We start from the raw sequence: 22931 nt of genomic DNA on the forward strand, positions 1-22931 counted from the left end.
GAACTTTGTGTGTGTGTCTGTGTGTGTGTGTGTGTGTGTGTTTGTGTGTGCATGAATAGAGATTCCTTGGAGGGATGAGAGTGTTGGTGAAATGTGGAGGGGGAAATCTCTTTCAGATGCTGAATGGAAAGCAGACAATGGTGTTAGCCCACACACACAAACGCACACTCTTACACACAAAAATATATGTTTGAATGCGTATGAGAGTGTGTGCAAATGCAGATGCCAACAAAGATATGCAGATGTGGCTGAATTACTGTATGAGCACACGAGCCATCATTGGCACAAATGTGATTGAGACATAAATGCTTTATGCATCAACACACACACACACACACACACACACTGTACCACTCGGTGTAGCTTGCTTGACACTTGAACAAAGGTTGTCTCATGCATACACATAATACATCAAGCCCTCCAAGTCCTTCTCGTCTGTTTCCAGGACGCTCACACTCACTCCAAACACAGTCCCCCTTCCCACACCAGAGGAGATGAATATTCATGCTTTTAGCAATTAGCCAGCACTGCACACCACACCACTATCATATGCATGGCTGCCATCAAAGACACAAGGATGCGTGTGCGTGTGTATGACACTGACGCTGGGTATGTGTACAAAGACTGCAAGAATGGCAGCTGTGGCATCAACTTCAGTAGCAGCTTTCTACCTTTTTGGCTATAAAACAGAAACGGCAATGATTTGATGATAGAGAGTCTTGACTGAGCCAAGACACCACAAGATGATTTCCCCACAGTGAAAGTGTTTGCACAGAAGAGAGATGCTTCAAAAAGTCTTGTTAGTGAGGCTTTTCGGGCGTTTGCGAAAAGTAACAAACAATTTTAGCTAACAAGCATGACTTAACTAACCTCATTCCTTATTCGCACCGATAATAACGCAGTTTGAGTGATGAATTAGGATCGTTCCAATACCAGCGTGCCTCATTATATACCGGAAATGCCTCATTATAAATTCTGCATTAGTGAGTAATTAAATCTATGCACTGATTCAACACCACGTCATTTATTAGTCTTGAAATGGGACCCTGCTACTTCCAGTGTCCCATATGCCAAATGGTCAGTGGAGGAGAGAAACACTAGCTTTACCTTAAAATAATATCATGTCACATTATAGTCCGCATTATTGTAGCCAGTTCATGGTAAGCAGAAGGTCTTTGGAGTCGGAGAAATACACTAGGCTGTGTATTTTCTAGTTGGAGTTTCTCCAGGATTCATCAGTATCTTGGTGGGCTGAGGCCGACATTTCAGATCTGACTGATAAATGATACAATGGTACCAGTATGTGCACGGTTGAATGCAAGCTGGCATAAGAAGCGTAAATTTCATAACGTCACTTTTGACAACGATGTCTACAAAGTCAAGAAGAGCCTGAGCAGTTCTCGGCTGCTCCAATAGCAAACTTCGACTTTGGATGGGGGAAAAAAAACAAAACACACAAGCCTTTACTTCATGAAGAGTATCCCTGTCTGAGAACAGACGCTACAGATTCCCTGAGTGTTTGCCAGAAATTGATCAAGAATATTAATGACATGTATTGGCATGTTTTAATATTTTTATATATTAAACAGTACTTCATCACTTAAATGTGGTGGTCCACTTTTTTCTTTATTTCTCCATTATCTCTTTCTGGCTATTGTCACATCCAATGCCTGTTCAGTTATCAAGGGCAACAAGGGAACAGTAGATACAGTGTCTAGAGAGGAACCAGAGACCTGTGATAGATCTCAAGAGGTGGACATTTTAACCAAAATTGTCAGAAAATCTTGCGAGAGCTGCGAATCCTGGGTTCCTTTGTAGACTTGCAGGATTAAGATTGAATCATTTTGGGGTTGTGGGATAGGATCAGTACACAGTATCAGCCAGTGCACAACATTTAGGCATCAGAGTTGGTATCGGGAAGGAAAGAATGGTATCACAATATCTATAATACGAATAGGGCAACGTGTGTGTAAAGCTTGGGGGATGAGTGAATGGACCCTTGTTGATTAGCTCATACACAAAGTCAGATGTGCAATTGTGGTAAACACAAACAACAAGCACACAATAACAGACAAACACACAGACCATCCGCTGCAGTCACAAATAAACCGATTTAAATTTCCTGTAATAGCATACTGTCTCGTCAAATACACACACGCACATACACTCTTAAACACACACACACATACACACACACACACAGCAGGTCGTCCTCTCCTGCTGTCATATCCTCCATTGATAATAATGACAGTGATGAATATAGCTGGAACAGAGCGAGTCATAAATCACTAGGCCTCGCCCCTAACTCTGACTCACCGCATGGGCCTCTGTTTGTGTGTGTGTGTGTATGTGTATGTCTAAGTGTGTAAATGTGAGTGTGAGTGTGTGAGAGGGAAGGGGGGTGAGCGAAGGGAGGACTTGTCGTGGGCTACGCATCAGTGGATATGTCCAGTGACACCTTAATGTGCTTGGCTTGTCTGAGGAACCCCCGCAGGCAACCGGCTACGCACACACACACACACACACACACACACACACACACACACACACACACACACACACACACACACACACACACACACACACACATACACACACACACACAGATGTCTACTCGCAGGATGAGAGCAGAGCTGTCTGTATCTATTTCATGAGAAAATAGGGAAAACGGAGGTTGGGTGCATTCCTCCTGCAAGTTTCCTCATGTGTTTGTGTGTTTGTGTGTGTGTGTGTGTGTGTGTGTGTGTGTGTGTGTGTGTTTGTGTGTGTGTTTGTGCGTGTGTGTGTGTAGCACAGTAGCATCCTGCTCCAGTTCAAACCCAGCCTCCTACCACCATCCCTCAATTCCCTCCTTCCATTCATCAAGCCATCCGTCTCTCAATTCCACAATTTTCCACCTCTGCCTCCTTTAAGAAAAAGAGCAAGTGTGTGTGTTTCTGGGTGTGTGTATGTATGTGTGTGTGTGTGAGGGTAGAAAAGAGGGCCACAGCAGCGATAGTGAGAGATCATTAAAAACATGGGAATGGGATCAGTAGAAGGCAGTTGAGAGGGGAGGACTCAATTTGGGCTTAGATGGAAACACGGGAGTGTGTGTCTGTGTGTCTGTGTGTCTGTGTGTGTGTGTGTGCGTGCGTGTGTGTGTGTGGGGGGGAGTGGGAGTGAGTGTGTATAGCAGCCGAGGCACGGATTTATAAAAGTAGAGATGGGGGTGCGTAACGGGATAGATGGAGGGCAGAGGATAAAGATGAGGGTAGGACGGAGGGCGAGAGGAGGGAATTGCCCCCTCTAGTCATTAGTGCTGGAAAGGGGGTTTAGCTAGGAGGTCTGGCAACTGCAGCCCCCCCCCCCCCCCCCTTCTTCTTAACCCGAGCCTGCTAACCATTAATGGGGATCAAACACACAGCAAGATGAAGGTGTGTGTGTCAGACAGAGAATGAAGGAGGGGGTTCGGAAGAAAAGGAGTTGGATTGAGAGAGAACGTCCTTGAGTGTAAATGAGTGTATTTCTGTGTGTGTGTGTGTGTGTGTGTGTGTGTGTGTGTGTGTGTGTGTGTGTGTCCCTCATGCCCTTAGCTGCTCCAGCTGCCAAGATAAAGTGGAGCAGGCCACCAAGTCAAAAATACACACTCACACAAAACCTACGTATGCGTCTACATCTGTCTGATCTGCCACAACAAATACCCAATCTGCATCTATGTGTTACTAACATACCAACACAGAGATTCATTCATTCTTTCCATGTGTTTTGTTCCTCTAGCCTGCATGCGTTGCTGTGCAGGACCCACCCCTATTCTGTAGCGTGCTGCTTTCTCTAATCACATATCTGTTGAAAGTAATCCACGAAATCTATGATTCCCACAATGAAAATGTCAAAGTACTGTGTACCCTGCTACCTGAAAGTTTTACATCAAATTTAAAGTCTTCAAAACTCACAAATGTATCAGAAAAAAATTCCAGTGGCACCTCAAATCTCACCACTAATTTAAGAAAGCGATGATGTGTATTGGCAACACACACCATTGCCTTCTTAAATTAGTAGTGATTTAAGAAGTCCTCAATATTACTGAAACCATGTGATGATTTATTTACAGAACATGCACCCACACAGTGTTACTGAAAATTCAAAGGGGCATCACTGACCTCAGGACTGAGGCTACCAATACCAGTAAGCAGCATTTTGGTCAAAAAATCATCCTCCTTGGAACAATGACTGTGGAGGAATGCACCTCTGTGATATTTCTCATTCAGTAGTTGAGCAGGCACAAGTATCAGTATGCAGACAAATGATTCAGGGCGTAGCTCTGTCTGTTTATGGCTAACCATGGCAGTGGAAATGAGGCATGTGTGGCCAGTTGGTGGGCAGTGGGCATGATTTATAAAACAGAACCTTGTATACAGATTCATAAATCTGATAAGTACAACGTGTATGCATACTTCTATATTTAAGCATACACATTTTTAATTATGAATCTACAGATTTTATGTACCCTGTCCCAGAGTTATCCGTAACTTAAAGTCCCAGGAACTACTTTTCAGAGAATAAATGCTCAAATTAATACTTCAGCTCATTGTTGTCTTTCCACCACTGTCTAAGGACCCATGAACATAAAATAACAGAGGCCTGGACTGTGTTGAAGTATAATGAACAAAAAACAAACTAGTGTGCAGCAGCAGATTTTAAAAAATGCTCCAAGTACTCAAGCAATCAGAAATGTTCCTTAAAGTCCTTGTAATTTTGTAAAGTACTAGCCCCTAAGCTGCAACTTTTTGGAGGAACAAAATTAAGTCCTGGGTACTTAATTTAGACCCTGGTCCCTGCAGTGGAAACGCATTAAGTTCTGTCAAAGGTTCCTAGTTCCTGGGCAAAGTTCCTACATTGGAAACACAGCTATATTGAATGTTTTCAGACAATACTCAGCCCTATCTGCAAAAGCAGTTTATTTTGAATACAAAGACTGAATCACAGATAACTAATTTAATTAGTGCAGTCATAAACCTCTGCCCTTTAACAAAACAGAAGAAAAAGAGACAGCAAATGTCATTTTTAAGTCACGCTTTGGTTTAGCTGGATACAGAATCGACTCGCCTGACCTCAAACAGCCGTCACAAAACAGACCTCAGACACATATCTCACCCTTTTTAATCAGACAATCTTTCCCCGAAGCCCGTTTTAGATCTATTAAATACAGACATATTCACATCATGTACAGCCCCACTTCCCTCCCCCCCCCCCCCCTCCCTCCATCCCTCCTTCCTTCACTCACCACACTAATGAGACAGAAAAACGAGGGGAGCAGCTGGGCCTGGGGAGCGACAGAGATGCGACATGCTCTCCTCCACCTCCACCCACCCCTCACCCCCTCGACTCACCATCAAAGTAGACACAGCACTCACCAGCGGTGGTGCTGTTAATGACCGCGGGCACACACACACACACACCACATGTGACCTATAACAGTCCCTGTACATCTCTGTGTGTGTAATGTCTTGATTATTAGAGAATTGTCACGGTGGTAATGTGTGTAGGTGGTGTGCGTGTCTTTCTGTGTAATTATATCCGGTGGGGATGAGTTGTGTTGTGATTGTACAGTGGGTAGGAGGGTTAACATATACAGCAGCTAATGGTTAATGGTGGTGAGGTCTGCTCAGGACAGTTGATACTGTGGCAGAAATGACTGTTGCAACATGCAGTGCAACAGAATTATGTCTGTGTGCGTGCGTGTGTGTGTTTGTCAGTCCGTCCAAACACACATGTAATTGGAGCCACGTGTGTTAACAAGGCATTGTTAGCCCCGTACCGTCACCTGTGGTTACTGCTGTATTGTGGGATGCTGGATATGGAGGCTAATGAAGGCTACATACATGCATCATTACTGGGTACACTCTGCCCGTGTTTGTATGAATTTCATAAATTTGATTCCATGTTAATTTGGTTACCGCATCACATCTGCACAGAAAGATGAACTCTGAGTGTGTGCCCTGGTGTTTTTGTGTGCATGTTGGCCTGAGTTTGTGCATTTTTATGCGTGCATTTTTCAACACTGAGCTCACCTGTCTGTCAGTCAGCGTGTAGATGTGCTGCTGGTCTGGGCTGAACAGCATGTCTCTCAGTAAGGGGCTTCCTCCCTCACTAACAGTCACCTTCTCGTAGAGCACCGCTGGACGGTTGGGACTCACAGAGTTCACCAAGATCTGCAGGGAAACAGAAAACAGTTTAGTGAAATACTCTAAATATTCTTATAAAAGTACTTAAAAAATTTCCAAGTCTTTAAAGGAGCAATGTGTAAGACTCTAGAGTTAAAAAAGCACTACAGTCCATATAACGATATATATATAGGATCCATAGAAGGTATATAAATAGGTTGAATGCCTTTTTAATATATCAGAGAGATACAAAAATGATCAATGGTCGACTGTTTATGTAAAATTTCAACAGAGAGCAGAGCGTTATGCCGTATCATATTTGCATTTTCGCATTTTTATTGTGATAACAACTCCCACAAAACCAACCATTTATTAAGCAATGATTTTGCATTTCAGGTCATCTCAAACACTTCCTTGTACAGGACCCACTGTACCACCAACTGCTTTACAAGAAAGACCTTCACAATAAAGCAAGAACAAAATGTTGAGAGGCCTTTTACTTTGAAGCAGCTACAGGCACACATACAAAGCATGGGAGAGAGGTGTGTTTGGAATAGATGAGTACTAACTTGTTTGATAAAATCCAAGATACATTGTTAAACAGAAGGAAATAGTAAGTTAAAAGACAGTAAGTTGAAAATTATAGGTTTGTGTATTTTTACTTTTATTATATATCAAACACAATGTATTTCTTTCATCTATATTTGCAGCACACATTAGCAAAAGACACAGTTAACCACTGAAATATATCAATCTTTATTTTCTCACACCTCATACAACACCTTACACTATCCAACAAATCTAACTGCATTGCATTTTTTCCCCTGGACCAAACTTTTAAACACACTGTAGCCTCTGTGCACATTTCTCCAGCTGGAGAAATAGACCGCATTTACTTTAGCAGTAACAGGTGGTTATTATTAAAGTGGTAGGCAGCGTGAAATTATAAAAATTTTGAAAAAAGGTTGAAGGCGCCTGCTTTACGGAGCCATGTAAACGGCTTAATAGAAATGAGGCATGATAACAGAGGTAGATGCATGGAAAGGAACATTATTGACTGGATAATGGTGTTATTACAACTGTACAAAAGACAGCTCTATTCAGCACCTAGGAGGAACTAATGAAAACACTTTTTAACTGAAATAATGACAAAAGTGGTTGTGTATGAAAGCACTGCGGTCCTATACAAAGCCAGGAGAGAATAACAGTGAGACGCCATCTTTGTGTGAATGAAAACATAATCATCCAGTACACCTGTAGACAAATGCAACTATTTATCTGGCAGCGCAAGCGAGCGGGCGTGCACGCGCTCAAATTTTCTTTGTGAGCTTTTGGTGAATAATTTGCCCAGATATGGAAAGTAATGGTGCAGATACGAGATAGCAGATTGGCTGGCTGGGATGGCTGTGAGCCAAAGTCATCTCAGCAGCAAATGAAAAGCGCAGAGCGACAGGGGGGAGGGCAAGTATCAGCTCTCCATTACTGAGCTTTGTCGACTCGCACTGCTATCAGCCCACAGTGACAAGGAAAGGACAGCAGGCAATGACTAGCTGGAAAATGATACTGAACACACACACACACACACACACACACACACACACACACACACACACACACACACACAAAGATACACAGAGACAAATAGGTTCACACCCAGATAGATGAAAAATGATAAGATGAAAACAGGCACACACACACATGCAAACGATGATAGATATGCATTAGTTAATATGTTCTTTGATAGATATGTACATACACACACACATAAAGAGGTTTGCACCGGTGGACGCCAAGCACACACACTTCACGATGAAATAATTTATTTACAATCTCACCAAAAGAAACCAGGGGCAACAATCCTATTATCTCTCACTGCCTGAGTACGTGTGTCTGAGTGTGTGTGTTTGTGTGTGTGTGTGTGTGTGTGTGTGTGTGTGTGTGTGTGTGTGTGTGTGTGTGTGTGTGTGTGTGTGTGTGTGTGTGTGTGTGCGCGCAGGGGAAAGAGGGGAAAAGAATGAAAAGAGAAAGAGCTCATAAGGCTATGATAAAGCGCTGGAGATGAGAGGAAATATGGATGTTATTATCTAGATAATGGCCCCGTAAACAAAGGATACATTTCATTCACGGATGGCTCGCATCTAGATGAGCGCACATACATACACACATATACCAATGCACGTTTTTTAAGTAAAGAACCAGGAAAAATGTTGGCCTGCACACAGAAGTAAAAGAATAGTTTTGTTCTGTGGGCTTTCTGCTACATTTTCTTTCTCACACACAAAAAAACGAGGCATTTGAGTTGGCAGTCACATCTATCTCTGGACAAGACACCCAAGTCCAGTTCACTGGCTAATGACCAGTCTCAGCCTAGACTGGATTTGCACACACACAATAATGCAGAGAGTAAAAGTCTGTCTTTCTGTCAGCCTTCCTCTCTTCTGTTTGTGTCCATCTGCTTGTCTCTCTGTGCATCTTCCAGTCTGCAAAATCCCAAATACACAAACAACTGTCTCTTCATAGTTTATCTCCTCCAACCTAATCTAACCTTTTCTGTCACGTGTTTTGTTTAATTTTACGTTGTTTCATTCTTTTTCCCTTTTCTCCGAGGATGAAGTTCATATGTAATGCTAACATTTTTGTTTTTTCTTTATGTATGGGGAGAGTGAGAAAGGTGAGAGAGAGAGAAAACAGAAGAGTGGGCGAGTGTGAGTGGGTGACGTGTGAAAACAACAGGTAATAAATTGTCTCAAATCAATTTCTTCCACAAGCGCTGTAGCCAAGACAGGACGGAACACTGAAACCAACAGGGAGAGAACAAAGGACTATGGGATATGAAATTGAACAGATGGATGGATGGATGGATGGATGGATGGATGGATGGATGGATGGATAAGGAACATTTGTCTGAATCAAACTGAGCTTCTGCACCTGGAACTTAGAAGAGCTTTGAGTGTACAAATATGTGTGAAAGTGTGTGTGTGTGTGTGTGTGTGTGTGTGTGTGTGTGTGTGTGTGTGTGTGTGTGTGTAGTCTGGCATGCTTGTGCATATTTCTGTCAGTTTTCACATATATCTACAAACACCTGTAGTGTATTAACGTGCACAAATCTGTTCTGTGAATTTATACATGTGTTCGTTCACACATGTATAAATTCACCAGTCAGTGTTTACTTGCATATACATCCACAGCCCTATATGAGCGTATATGAGTATGTGAACCAAGCCAAGAAATCAATGCAACAGTCAGTGATGATGGGGGACGCTGCTGCTGTCTCATTGTCTCCTCTGTATTGCCTTGCTTTCCCGCTAAGTGCTTGATGGATGGATCCACAGAATGATGCTGTGCTTGTGTTTTCAGGGAAAGCACCATTTCTGCTCTCTTGTCAACATGTATAATGTAACATTAACAGACCTTAAACACATTAGAGGCACTATCTTAAGTAAGGACGTTAGAGAAGCAGTGAGAGAGGGAGGAGAGGACGAAGACAAAGCAGAGAGTTTAAGAGCAGGGAGTAATGAGGAGCGAAAGCCACAGGCAAAGAACGGCAGATGAATAAATTGCAGGAGGAAAAACTATAGTCTTTGTCTCTCAATGACTCTGATGTAAAACTGCTGCTCAGAAATCTTCAATGACCTACAACTGTTATTCCTCCCAGGATTGTTAATGGTGTTTGTCAGCTCAGCAAAAGTGGAAATAAAAAAAAAGAGACTCCACTACAAGTAGTGACTCCGCTACAATCGTGTTCCCTGGAGAGACGTGGCCCCCTAAAGTTGAAAACAACTGAAATCTGATATCTAAGGCAGTAAATGAATGAAACAAGTTGTAGAATAACAACATAATCTAGTGCGTCCCATTTTCTAAAACATCCCCAGGGATTTTATTACCATCCCTAAACTTTCTTTGTCTGCGACGTGCCTCTTGATATTCAGAAACACTGCGTAATCCCTGTTTGAGAAAACAGATTGCAAACAAACACAACCAAAACTACACCATCATCACCCTCCTCTTCCTCCTACAACATCCATTTTTATTTTGTAATCTGTTCTCTGTGCATTAACACCTCCCTCAACCCGCCGATCCACCCAAAAGCCCCTAATGCCGTGTTTTATCTGTGCCAGGCAGGCCTGGTTAGCTCTGATAGACACACGGGATAGCTAGCTGGTGATAGGGGAGGCTGGCGGTATGAGGGTGAGAGAGTTGGGTGATAAGACGGCGGCACGTCATTGAGAATGATGCCTGTCATAGCCGCGAGTGACAACTGATGGAGCCTGTGTACATGAAAGCGAGAGACTTGGAGGCAGAGAGGGACAGAGATCATCAATTGTGTGTCTTCTATAGCACAGATGTACTGTGGGAAGAAAGGAAGGAAGAAAAGTGGAGGAGGATGGAAGAGCAGAAGAAGAAGCTTTATTTTAAAAAAGCTCTCGCTGTATAGAAATATTGCTTTACGCAGGAAATTTAAATAAAAGAGGGGAAGTAAAATCAAGTAAGACTTCAAAGACTCGAAGGAAAATGAATTAGCAGCTCATGGAATGAGACTGAATGAAATGGTCCAGGTGTTCCCAGGTCTGACTGAGAGCCATTACACACCAGCATGTAGCTTGAGTAACAGCTTTGACATTTCAAAGCAGATCGGGAGATGCATGTGTGTGTTAACATAAAGCATGCTATGCTCACTAATAGCATGTAGAAACACACACACACACACACACACACACACAGATACCTTTATAAAGGGGTAAACTTGACATAACTAGGTCTACCCATGCATAATGGTAGCAGGCCCCACATTCCTGACTTTGATGTGGAGGGGGGCCCCTGTGTGTGTGTGTGTGTGCAGAGGATGTGTATGTATTTAGGGGGCCCTGGTGAAGAGGAGAATTCAGTGTGGCCCTCTCCAGAACAAAAGGAAATGAAGAAAAGCAGCAAGAGGGTCATGAACAGAGGAGAGAAAAGTGGCAGGGTCCGCCAGTCACTGGACTGTGGGAAGGACTGATTGTAACTTTACACTTGCTGCTGTTAATACTTCCAATTTTTTGTGTTTAATTCATATCAGTGATACGCTTTTTACACATTTCATTCAAACCTGACAGAAAAATTAAATGAAAGTCCTCAAAACCTCCGTGATGTTGAGGTGGGTTTTGGTTAGTCTTTTTACTGCTCCAACAATCTCCAACTCTGGTTTGGTCAAAATAAATCTTAGATGTGAAAATATTCTGGCTCCACACCTCTCACTCGTCTTCCAGATTAGTAGGTGTGTACAGTGCATTGCAGATCATTGGCTCTCACTCTGCAGACGCTAAAATTAGCTAAATAAAATTACAAAAAAACACCTCACCTCATCCCCAAATAAAAACTCCAAATGACCCTAGTGTGATTGGTACACTACTGCAGCAACCATTTTACAACTCATACTCCATATACTCATAGTCTGCTTTAACTGACAGTTCAGCGTGCCATGAAGCCACAAAAACATTTGAAAGAATGGCTACACTACATAAGCTGTGGCATCAGAAAAAAAATAAATGCATAAAATGCTGAGGGAATAGTTAAGGAATGCTTCCATTCACATGATGGGGTTGAATTACAGAGAAAAAAAGGCAAACAAAGTAATCTACTGGTATAAGGGTATATATATATATATATGTATGTGTGTATATATATATGTTATTGGGCTCCGTGGAGACAACTTTGTGATAGCTTCATGTAAACGTCCTCTATATCCTCTCTGTCCCTCTTTATGCTGCGGTTTCTATCAGCAGCACAGGCATTCAGATAAAGGTCTGAAATAACTCACTTCCTATCGCACAGCGAGGCTGGCAGAACTTGAACGCAGCAAGACACAAAACAAATCGATCAATTGTTTTCCAACGGCAAGAGATGCCATTAGAAACATCAGAAAAACATACTTTTTCCCTCTTGAAATCAGAAAAACATACCTTTTACCTCTTACTGAGTGTGTGTCAGTAATACAGGAAGACTCATTTGAGCAGGTATTCTCAAAGACACACATGCAGGTACAGTATAGTGGCTCTACACTCATTCTGTGCATTCATTCTCCTGCAGTGCACTGCTAGTGAGAGCAGAGCATCGCCTCAATATATGAAAAAAAAACAAAAAAACGTTCTGATGAATAAGTTGTTTTATCTAGCAAAAAATCCCATAGCTCCAAGGTGGTGTGTATGTATGTGTGTGTGTTCATGAGTGCGTGTGTGTATGCATGTGTGTGTATCTGGCTGGCTAGCTGAGTGAGTTAGAAGCTGGGAGCAGATGGAGCATCACACATGAGTGAGTGATCGCCCCAATACATCTATGGGACAAATCCCCTACCACCATCTCTCTCTCTCTCTCACACACACACACACACACACACACACACACGCACACACACACGCACACACACACGCACACACACACACAATATACAGCACACATATAGAAGAGCTTGGAGTAAACTTGTACCATATGTGGGTCAGACAGTCAGAGAACAGGCAGCCTTTCCTTCAACAGAACCGAGACAGACAAAGAGCTATGGTGACAGTGATGGAGGAGGCGTGCACTCAAACACATATAGGCTACACACACACACACACACACACACACACACACACACACTTGGTGGAATGTCATTGTGGTTGCTATCAAAACACAGTGTGTGTCTGAAGCAGGTTATTTTAAGGTCTGGGAAAGAAAGCAGATGCAACCATGAATTTTACCCTCTTTGCTTTATCGGTGAGAAACTTGACAGTATTTCTATTTTTTCAGAGTGTGCACAGACGGAGGGATGGCTATAGCAAAGAGTCCTTTCTGCTTAAGATTATTTATACTCAAAATATGAATGTAACTTCTTTTTGCTCCCATTTTTCATGAGTTGAAGTGAAAAAAGTCTAAAGCTTCTTCTGTGCACGCAAAAAGTTTATTTCTCTCAAATCCTGTTCACAAATTTGCTAAAGATCCATGTTAGTGAAATCACTAACATGCCAAGAATTGCGTTTGCAAAGATAACCAACCCACCTGACAGGCGTGGCATGTCGAGATGCTGATTAAACAACAGGATTATTGCACTAGTGCACTACTTTTTTCCCCAGGAAGGCAAAATCATGAGCGACTACACCCTGCCTCTGATTGCCTAGTAGCCTCTTTGTTGGTCTCATTGGTTGAGTTCGTAAGGTTTAGGCTTGAGGAGTGATTGGTTAGGATAAGAACAGTAGTGTAAGCCAATCAGAGACAGAGTAGGGTGGCTCATGACTTTGGCCTCCTGGGGGAAAAATGCTGTCTGTAGCTCTATGTGAAAGACACAGTTTGGTGCCTACTGTCTTTTTTCAAGATAAAAAAGCATATTTTATTGTGAACAGAAAAACATGTATATTTATATGTATATAACAACCTAGTTGAAAAAATGAGAAGGAACACTGAGACAAAAATCTTCTTTTCCATTTTTCTCACTGTCGCAAACAAACATCATGACTAGCAGCAGCACTCAGACAAAAACACACTCCTCTCCACACATCACCACTCATTACTGACACTAATGCACGCACCTTCAAGTCACTTGTACTTAGAATCACAAAGAATGATGGGTTCTCGAGTGCTCGCCCATTATTATCTCTGCTCCATTAAAAGATGATTCTAACAAAAGTAATCTATTTTTATCTTTTTGATGTTTCTACACAAGATAAACTCCTACTGCCAAGACTATCTATTGTTCATTTCTCCAAAAAAATCTGTTAAAGTGACATGGTACATTTGGGGGTGTGGGACAAGCTGCACCTGACAGGTTCTATCAAAGATCTTGAGGCTTAGAGTGCTCGTCAACAAGTTCTGATACATGGCCGTGTAATCCAGACTATTCTGTCATTTCAGGTTACTTGCTATGCCAACTCTTATTGACTGGCTCGGTATTCACCCACATGTCTGCACCATGGTTATTCATGTGTGAGACTGTGGCCTTTCACCAGCAGAGCTCATAAAAGGTCACATACTCACACATGCACACACACACACGCACACAGGTTGTGGAGGAAGAGGAGGCAAGAAAAAAAAACAAAAAGAGGAGAAAAAGAACAAAGGCCCCAGCCACGTGTAGTATGACTCGCCTGGTGCCACATGCATGTATACAATACAGTGTAAACAGGCTGAAAGAAAGTGAGCTGCTTGAACAGCAAATTAAACCAATTCATCACTGTTAAGGCCTTTTAATCCTCATGCTTGCTGAAATTAAAAGACCTTGTCATCACTCTATCCCTCTATCTCTACCCATGTCTTGCATCCTCAGCCTTTCCCTGCGATGCATTTCTCTCCTTTTTGCTCATTCATCTCCCGCATACTCACCTTTCTCCCTCTCCCTCCTCTACCTTTCCCTTCCTCCCTTCCTCCTCTCTCTCTGCAAATTAAATGCCTTTAGCTAGCAGTCGTCAGATAAGTGTGTGTAGCGAGTCGCTAGACACGGCACGGCAGCAGCATTTCATCTTCCAACCATCACTAAATCACACTAACTCAATCATCTGCATGGAGTTACACGCACACACATACACACACACACACATATATATAAAGCTGCGAGTGTGAAAAGTGCAGCATCTAGAGAGGTGCTTTACTATGACTGATTTTATCAGCTGTCTTGCAAACGGGGGAAGAAACTGCACCACAACATTATCATATACAATAAGATGAGACTCGAAGATAGAGCTTTCCAATTGAATGCCTTTTTAGTGTCGCCATTCAAATGAGAAAAGACCTCCTCTTACATTGAGGCGCAACACAAATCCCTTATGGGATATCTCAACTGAAACAATATTACACATTTACATTAAAGACTGCTGAGAGGATATTTATGTTAAAGACATTCGTAAGGTGAATACATTTAAAGACTAGATTTAATATTTATACAGCTATGGGTGCATGCATATGAGAACCTGGTATACGATTCCCACAGAGACCTCTGATAACTAAAGCCATAACGATTAGTCCATTAAAGGAGAAATATGTAATATATTTACTGGACCAAATCATAAAATGACCATGATGTGTCATAAGAGATTGAGGAAACTAATATTGTCTTCTCTCCTCACAGCCAGTATGCTCTCCTCTGAAATTTCTATTTTGGTGCAGAATGTCTGTTTTTGTTTGTTTTGTTTACACTGACAGACAACTGACGGTTATAATTTTGTACTCCTCTTGTTCTTGCGTAGCTTCTGTCCTGACAGCTTGTCCTTGACAACCTGCCTGAGTCTAGGGAACTCTAGGATCATACATATTGCTCCTTTAATCAATTTGTTGTCAACAATTAAATTAATCTGCAACTGTTTTGATAATTATTTGATTGTACTGAATAAAAAAAAGTTAAAACTGATTACAACTTGTCAAATGCATATGCAATATTTTTGGTTTCAGTACATCTTTGGTTTGTGGACAAAACACGACATTTGGGGACCTTGGGCTTTGGGAAACAGTAATCAACATTTTATCAATTAATTGAGAAAAGGAAAAGTTTTTTGCAGCCCTGCTAATAACTCTTCAAGCCATTGCAAAAGAGAGAGAGAGCCATGCTAACAAGCTTCTCACCTTATCAGACAAAGGAAGGTGGAAAACTAAACAAAGATTGGGAAGAGTGCTAAATGCAATGAGGCGGACAGATGCTATCATCTGTGGAGTGGGTATGTAGCTTTGAGGAGAGGAGTGGAGCACATACAAACAGTGGAGGAGATCGACCGGAGAGTGGAGTGTTTGTGCAGTGTGTGAGTGCAGGAGTGGGGGAGGGAGTGTTTGTATGAATGAAAGTGTGTGTGCATACAAAGTGTGCGAGACAGTCTATCAATTTGCATGTGTAGCGGAGATGCTTGCGTGCAGCGAATACATGTGAGCGTGCGATTGTGTGCGCGGAGTTAATCTAAATCAGTCACATTAAAAAGGCATCAATTAACAGCTGGAAGAAATGAAGACCATAAAACACACTCCCACTCCTGATGTGACACGATGCAGCACCGCTTGACCCACCATTTACTGACTAGATCAGCCATTCACTAGGATTACAGCGAATAGGACCTAATCTTCAGCTGTAATTACCAAGGCAGGTATGTGTGTGTGTGCGTGTGAGCGTGTGTGTGTGTGTCTGTGTGTGTGTGTCTTCCTGTGGGAGAGCCAAAGTGATTACATGGCCATTGGTGCCTCTAATAGCATCTTTTAGAAAGAGAGTGAGAGGGGAAAAGAGAGATGAGTGATTTCCATCTTTCTTGGGAAGAACCAGAATTATGGCGGAGGAATTCTATAGTGGTTAAAATGTGGGTCTGTTTTGACTGTGCCGTCATGTAAGTGTGTGTGTGTGTGTGTGTGTGTGTGTGTGTGTGTGTGTGTGTGTGTGTGTGTGTGTGTGTGTGTGTGTGCAGATGTTTGTAATAGATGTAACACAAGAGGCTAATGGGAGCCAGGCCAAAACCACACCTCAGCGTAATCAGTGCCAAACCATTCCTGGCCACAAATGTCTGCCTCTCCTCCGCCTCTTTCATTTCTCCGTCTTCCCCTCTGTTCGTTTTATTTCACCCCCTTTCCCAAAGCACCTCTGGTTTTTCTTCACTTTCAACTTTTCCCCCTCCCCTTTAGTTTTGTTTTGACACTTTCTTTCTCCTCTTAATCCTCCTCTCTTTCTCCAAGTCCTCGCCCTTTTTTCTCTCAGCAGTATCTTCCTCCTCTGTCTTTCCATCATACCAGCACAAAAGTAAAGACCTTACTCAGCTCTTGCACACACACCACAAACACCCATGAAACGCTGAGGGAGAAGAGAAAGAGAGAAGTTGACGTAAACAAGATGAGCGCAGGGTACAAAATAGCAGTGGACCACAACATCGTCAGTTGGCGACACAGAAGATGTTTTAAATTAAGGATAAAGTTGCTGGTAACAATAGGAAGCTTGGTGGCTTAAATGAGAGGAGGTTTAGAGGGGGAGAAAAGTAATGACAGAACACACACACACACAAATAACGGCTGGCTGTTGTAACTGTTGTAAAGAACGAGGAATGCAGATGGTGTTTAAAATGAGCTTTTATAGCGTGGTTTAGAGCGATTTACAGCAGTGGTTGGCCTTGTGTGTGTGAGTATTTGTGTGTGTCTGCGAGTGTGTCTAATCAGTGAGTGGTAGTGTGTTAGGATGGTACACTATTCAAAATGTGGTGCTGAAAGTTTAGTGTCCCAGTAAGATGAACAACCCCATCCTAAGATGCAAACACACACACCATCCTTATTTCAACCATCCTTATTTCTTTAGTCTTCATTTTTGAATCAGAAAAGAATGAAAAATGGCCATCACAATAATCCAGAACTCTAACTGATGTCTGCATTTTTCTGACAAACAGTCATAAATACAAAGGTGTTTAATTTACAATCACACACAACCAACGAAAGCAGTAAAACGCTAGAATTCAACTGCACATCTTTGAGAACTTGTAATATCAGTATGCCAGCAAACTAGAAACACGATAGTCAGATGAGCTCTCTCAGCTTCTGTCTTTTCTATACTGTGTCATTAACTCACTTCTGTTCTCAGGGCTGTACATCATTTTAATCAAAAACACATTTATGAAGAGGGGAGGAGAAGCTGTCTGACCTAACTAACCAGCCAAATGTCAGCTGATTTGTATTAACTGTAAGAGGAAGGTTAAATAAAAGTGGACGGGGCAAAACAGGGAAACCTATGACAGATTCCTCCATTCTCTCACAGGTGTAACCAGCTCAAACTTGGGTGTCAAAATTCACTAAAGATAAATAACCCTTTTAATAGCTGGTGTAAACGAGCTATTTAAGGTTTATACATTAATCAGCTGTTCATTTCACACTGCTACAATATGTCAGTGAAGATCATGGCGTGATAGTTATTGCAATACTAAATAATTTTGGCCATCACACTAACCTCTTTTTCTGCGTGTTTTACACTCTGTATCAAGAGGTCAAAAGTGCAAACTCAGGGAAAGGTATAGGATGTTGGGTTTAGAGATAGCTCTCTCTCTCTCTGTGTGTGTGTGTGTGTGTGTGTGTGTGTGTGTGTGTGTGTGTGTGTGTGTGTGTGTTGTTTCTGGTGTACTGTAGAAGAGAGGAGGAGGCACATTCCTGACATGACTGCCCTAATCCTGCCCTCCAATGCAATGCTCCACTGCCTCACCAACTACATTATGTTTGTGTGTGTTGGTGTATGCCTACAAGTATGTTAATGCCTCTGTATGTGTGAAAACACCTCTGTGCACCCACACACACACACACACACACACACACACACACACACACACACACACACACACACACACACACACACACACACACACACACACACACACACACACACACACACACACACACACACACACACACACACCAGTTTTGTCTTATCCACCATCATACTCCATATGTCAAGAGGGAACTGGAAAGACATTGGCATAGCAACCTCATAACAGTCAGTGCAGGGAGGTACTGAGGAAGAGAGTTGTGTGTGTTTGAACGTGTGTGTGTGTGTGTGTGTGTCAGTTCCACATAACAGGATATTATCAGAGAGGGAGAAAGAGAGCATGGGGTAAAAATTAACTTTGGGCTTGAGTCAAAAACACCAAAATCTGCGTGTTGCTTTTGAGTTTAATGGTGATGTGGTATGTGATCTGTAGGTCCGGTGGGGTTTCTGCTGTTATCTTAACACGGTTGGACTCTTATTTGTGTTTGTCCAGGAGGCAGAACTCTGTTTTTCTTGGCATGGGGTTAAATTTAATGCGATCTGCTGGGAAACGGGGAGAGATGATCCTGATGGATGGGGTCTGAGTTATTGATGCACTGAACCTGAATAAGCAGAAGGAGTGATTAATTGTTTCAAAACTGAAAAATAAGCGTGTGTATCTACTATACATGACTGTGAGTGAACTTCTCTTCATTTTTGTGCATGAGCATCTTCACAGAATAAGAAATCAATCTGATTCATCATGACAGAAGTCATAAAAAGTGGTGAAGGCGGCGGCGGATTGCAGATTGTATTGATTAACAATGAATATTTTTTTAGCAGTTTGGCTTTTTTGTCACACATATGCTCTCAATAAGTCACTTCCTTCAGTGCGAGTCGCCCATTTTTTTCCGCCACCCGGGCAAAGACAACATTAGTTTCTGTCTGAAACCAAAAGCCTGACCCCGCAGTATGCCAAGACAAAACATAACCTCATCCCTCCATCTCCAGGTGAGGCCACCCACTTTTTTTTGCCCAGATTGCTAACTCTTCATTGGGAAGGATCCAGAGGAAAGTCCCTGGCTTGGTTGGTTTCGGGCCTGGTGCCGGGAATCCACCTCTGAAACTGAGGAAGGGAGAAAAAGGAGAACTGGGAAGACTGCCACTGACAGGAACACAAGTGAGAGTTGGAGCAATGTGGCTTTCACACTTCCCCTATACTCTTTTTTTCCTTCACCGCTTCATTTCTGTGTTGTTCATTCAGCATTCTTCTCCTCTTTACATTTTTGTATCTCACTCCATCTCTCAGCTCAGTTCCCGTTTCCCTACCTCCCTCCCTCCCTGCCGGCTCATTCCACACTCCTAGTGTGCTGTAATGGTCCACAGGGATGGTCTTGGCTGCTGCCCACCAAATACAACGAGCACGACTGATTCAAGAGCCAAAAGACTGGATGGACTGGACAGAGAGGGAGAAAATGTTGTTCTCCATCTGTGTGAGTGTGTGTGTGTGTGTGTCAGAGTGTGAGGGAGAGGAAGTGGAAAGGAGTGAAGTCCAGTGCAGGCTGAAGTGAAACAATTAAACAACTGAGGGATGAGAAAGAGACACAAAGCTGCTAAAGTCATCTACAGAGTGTATAGGGAATAAGAGACCACACATAGCTCGAACTGGAGCCTATTAAAACACACTCAACACTACACCATTTATGCGTATGTGTGTGTGTGAGCGAGAGACAGTGGAAAGGGACAGCTGTGGAGTATACATGGTGACATTTAGCAGATGTGCCAGCCATGTGTGCAGGCGCATGTGCACGTGCGCGCACTAAAAGCGAGACATGACCTAGTCCCAAGAGTTATTTAATCCCTTGTATTCGTGATATTACTCATCTAGTGATGCCAATGAAAAGGAAAATGAGGAAGATACACTTTTGACATGTTTTTAACCCTCACCTCCTATTTTTAAACATTCTGAAATGTTAAAAACATGATAATTTCACAATATCTGACCTTCCTTTTTCTGGGTTTCTGACAGTTGAGATCAGCTAATTCAGCATCTCCCGTGACCTGTAAACAGGTCATTTAGTGCAAAGCACCAACTGAAAGTGACACAATTGTCTTTGTATAAGCATTAAAGGGATAATTTACATTATATGATGTGGGGTTGTATGACTTACTTATTGATAATCAGTGTATTACCTAGATGACGGTCAGCATGCCCTGTTACAAGAAGCAGAGAGGAACAGCAGCATCAAAGCAATGCAGTGTACTGCTGTGTACAGCAACAACAACTGTTATTTTGCATTCAGATTTCCTTTTCTTATGGAAATATTGCTCTTCCCAAACCAACCAAATTCCATGGGCAAGAGTCAATAATTTAACAATGCAGAAAACAGGAGTTGCTGGTCTACCACTGCTTTACTCGGTTAGTTTATTTGTGTTATTGTGTGACTTTGTTGAAACTAATCTTTTAAAACACAGTAACACAAACAAACTAACAGACTGAGGCTGTGGTAGACCAGCAACTCCTGTATTCTGTGAGGTAAAATTACTAATTTTTCCGCTGGAGTTTGGTTGCTTTGGAGAGGGCGATATTTGGCTTATATAACAACGGTTTTCTGTCAGAAAAGGCTACTTGACGTCAGTATGAAACTGGGAAAATATTCCATTATATGTGAACAGCAGGTTATTTCTTAGCTTCTGTGCTGGTGCTCCACTCTGCTTCTCCTGACTGAGAGTATACCAACCGGCATCTACTGAAACTACTACACTGACTATGGATAAGTACTTCATACAACAGCACTTCAAATAATCTGAACTATCCTTTTAACAGCCTGCAACAGTTCCACAGTGATAAAAGGGAAGCCATATTTGGTGGTTATGGCAATGGTGTTCCTTCCTGTAAACAGGTACTACAGGAAAGGATACCATTGCTGGAGGTTGATAACAGTGTAACATGATTTTTCATCTCCCAGCCAATGGGCAGAGGTGAATACACAAAACCAGGAAGCGGATGTTGTCGCCCTGCCAATAAGCAGAGCTGAGGGGTAATAAATCATTCACTCTCTACATTCTAACCGATGAAAAGTGGCGACGCTTACGCTGAACAAGAAGGTGGGTGCAGCTTTCCACCCTCTAGGCCCAGCTGAGTAGACACATCGTATGATTCTATATGTGGGCTGCAAGCTTGGCGTGCTGCACTCAAATAACATCTATTAATACCTCCGCTGCTCAACTCAAGCCACTTCACACTGCCTTATGTAACCGCAAGGTCACACAGGGCACAGGCAGAGAGATAGGCGATGATTGAGGAAGTGTAGGCCTATAGCATGCACATACATACAGGAACACACTCCTCTCTGCCTGCACTGGAGTTGGCTTGCAAACAGACACACACACACACACACACACACACACACTCCAGGCATGCCACGGCAGTGCCCGAGCAGCTGGTACAACCAGGTGGAGGACAGATGCCCCGCCTCTGGTTTGGCCTGTAGCCATGGTAACACAATGGGGCCCGACCAATGGCTGCAGTCTCTGAGGAGGAGGAGGAGGTGGGGATGGGTTTGGTTGACACCAAAAGCAATCCAGATGATACAGCCCACCCACGTTCAACCACATTCCTGTCAAATTAAGACAATTAGAAGCTGTAATATTCTGGCTGTATGTTTCTGCGGGTTCATGCAGGGCCGGGCAGCAGTCATACAATTAGCATGAGCAAATCTGGCAACATCCAAAATCGAGAGGGACATTATCAGGAAAACCATGAAGTGACTGTTTGCAAGTTTCTGTGAGCCTTTTATTTCAAATAGCGTTTGTTTCCCACATGGAGAAACTGTGTTTACATGATTTACAGTACTCTAAACCATAACTAAAATATTATGCTGTAATGTGTTGAAAGAGCTGAACCCATAGAAGTCCCACAGGCGCAAAGTACAAACAGAGAGAAGGGCAGCTCGAAGGAGAGGAAAGGACAGAAACAAAGAGACCCACAGAGGGATAAAGGGAGGAATGACGGAGGAGAAAAAGAGAAGAAAGCTGGAGAAAAGCTGAGTGGTGAGTGTGAGACCTTTTTAAATCAGAAGCTGCTGGCTGCCAATTACTAACAGATAATGTGTGTGCGTTTGTCTGTTCGAGAGAGGGACAGATGAAGGCAAACACAGAGAGAAAGAGAGAGCGCAGTTTGTCTAAAGTAGTGGCCAGCTGGGTCAACTCTCATTCCTCTATATCACAGAGGGAGGACATGACGGAGGTATGGAGGGAGGGGGAAGAAAAATGGAGGAGGGATGGAATGAAACAAAGTCAGAAGGAAAAAAACTGGACTGAGAAAAAACAAAACAAAACCAGAGGTTGATTGGGGGAAATATTCCCTCTCAAATACACTCAAACCTTACCCATCTTTAAGGGGATAGTTCACATAATTTTAAGTGGGGTTGTATGAGATACTTATCGATAGTCACTGTGTAACTTAGTTTGAAGTTAGTTTGTTTTACAGTGTAACTTTGGTGAATTTGATTTATTTTTTAAAAACACAGAAGTCGTACAATAACACAAACTATCAAGGCAGCTGCCCACCACAAACCCCCAGTGTTTTGTAAGTT

General features: G+C 42.6%; 1 protein-coding gene across 4 annotated transcripts in view; it reads right to left on the bottom strand.

Moving 5' to 3' along the window:
- Positions 1 to 22931, bottom strand: part of plxna1b (plexin A1b) — a 255750-nt gene that overhangs the window by 137903 nt on the left and 94916 nt on the right. For all 4 annotated transcript variants that reach the window (XM_084730314.1, XM_084730297.1, XM_084730306.1 and 1 more), the window contains exon 4: positions 6051 to 6191. In XM_084730314.1, coding sequence (XP_084586440.1) covers positions 6051 to 6191 — 141 coding nt within the window. The remainder of the gene's footprint in view (positions 1 to 6050; positions 6192 to 22931) is intronic.

Source organism: Lutjanus erythropterus, chromosome 2 (assembly GCF_056507025.1).
Source record: "Lutjanus erythropterus isolate fLutEry1 chromosome 2, fLutEry1.hap2, whole genome shotgun sequence".
Classification (NCBI taxonomy): Eukaryota; Metazoa; Chordata; class Actinopteri; order Lutjaniformes; family Lutjanidae; genus Lutjanus; species Lutjanus erythropterus.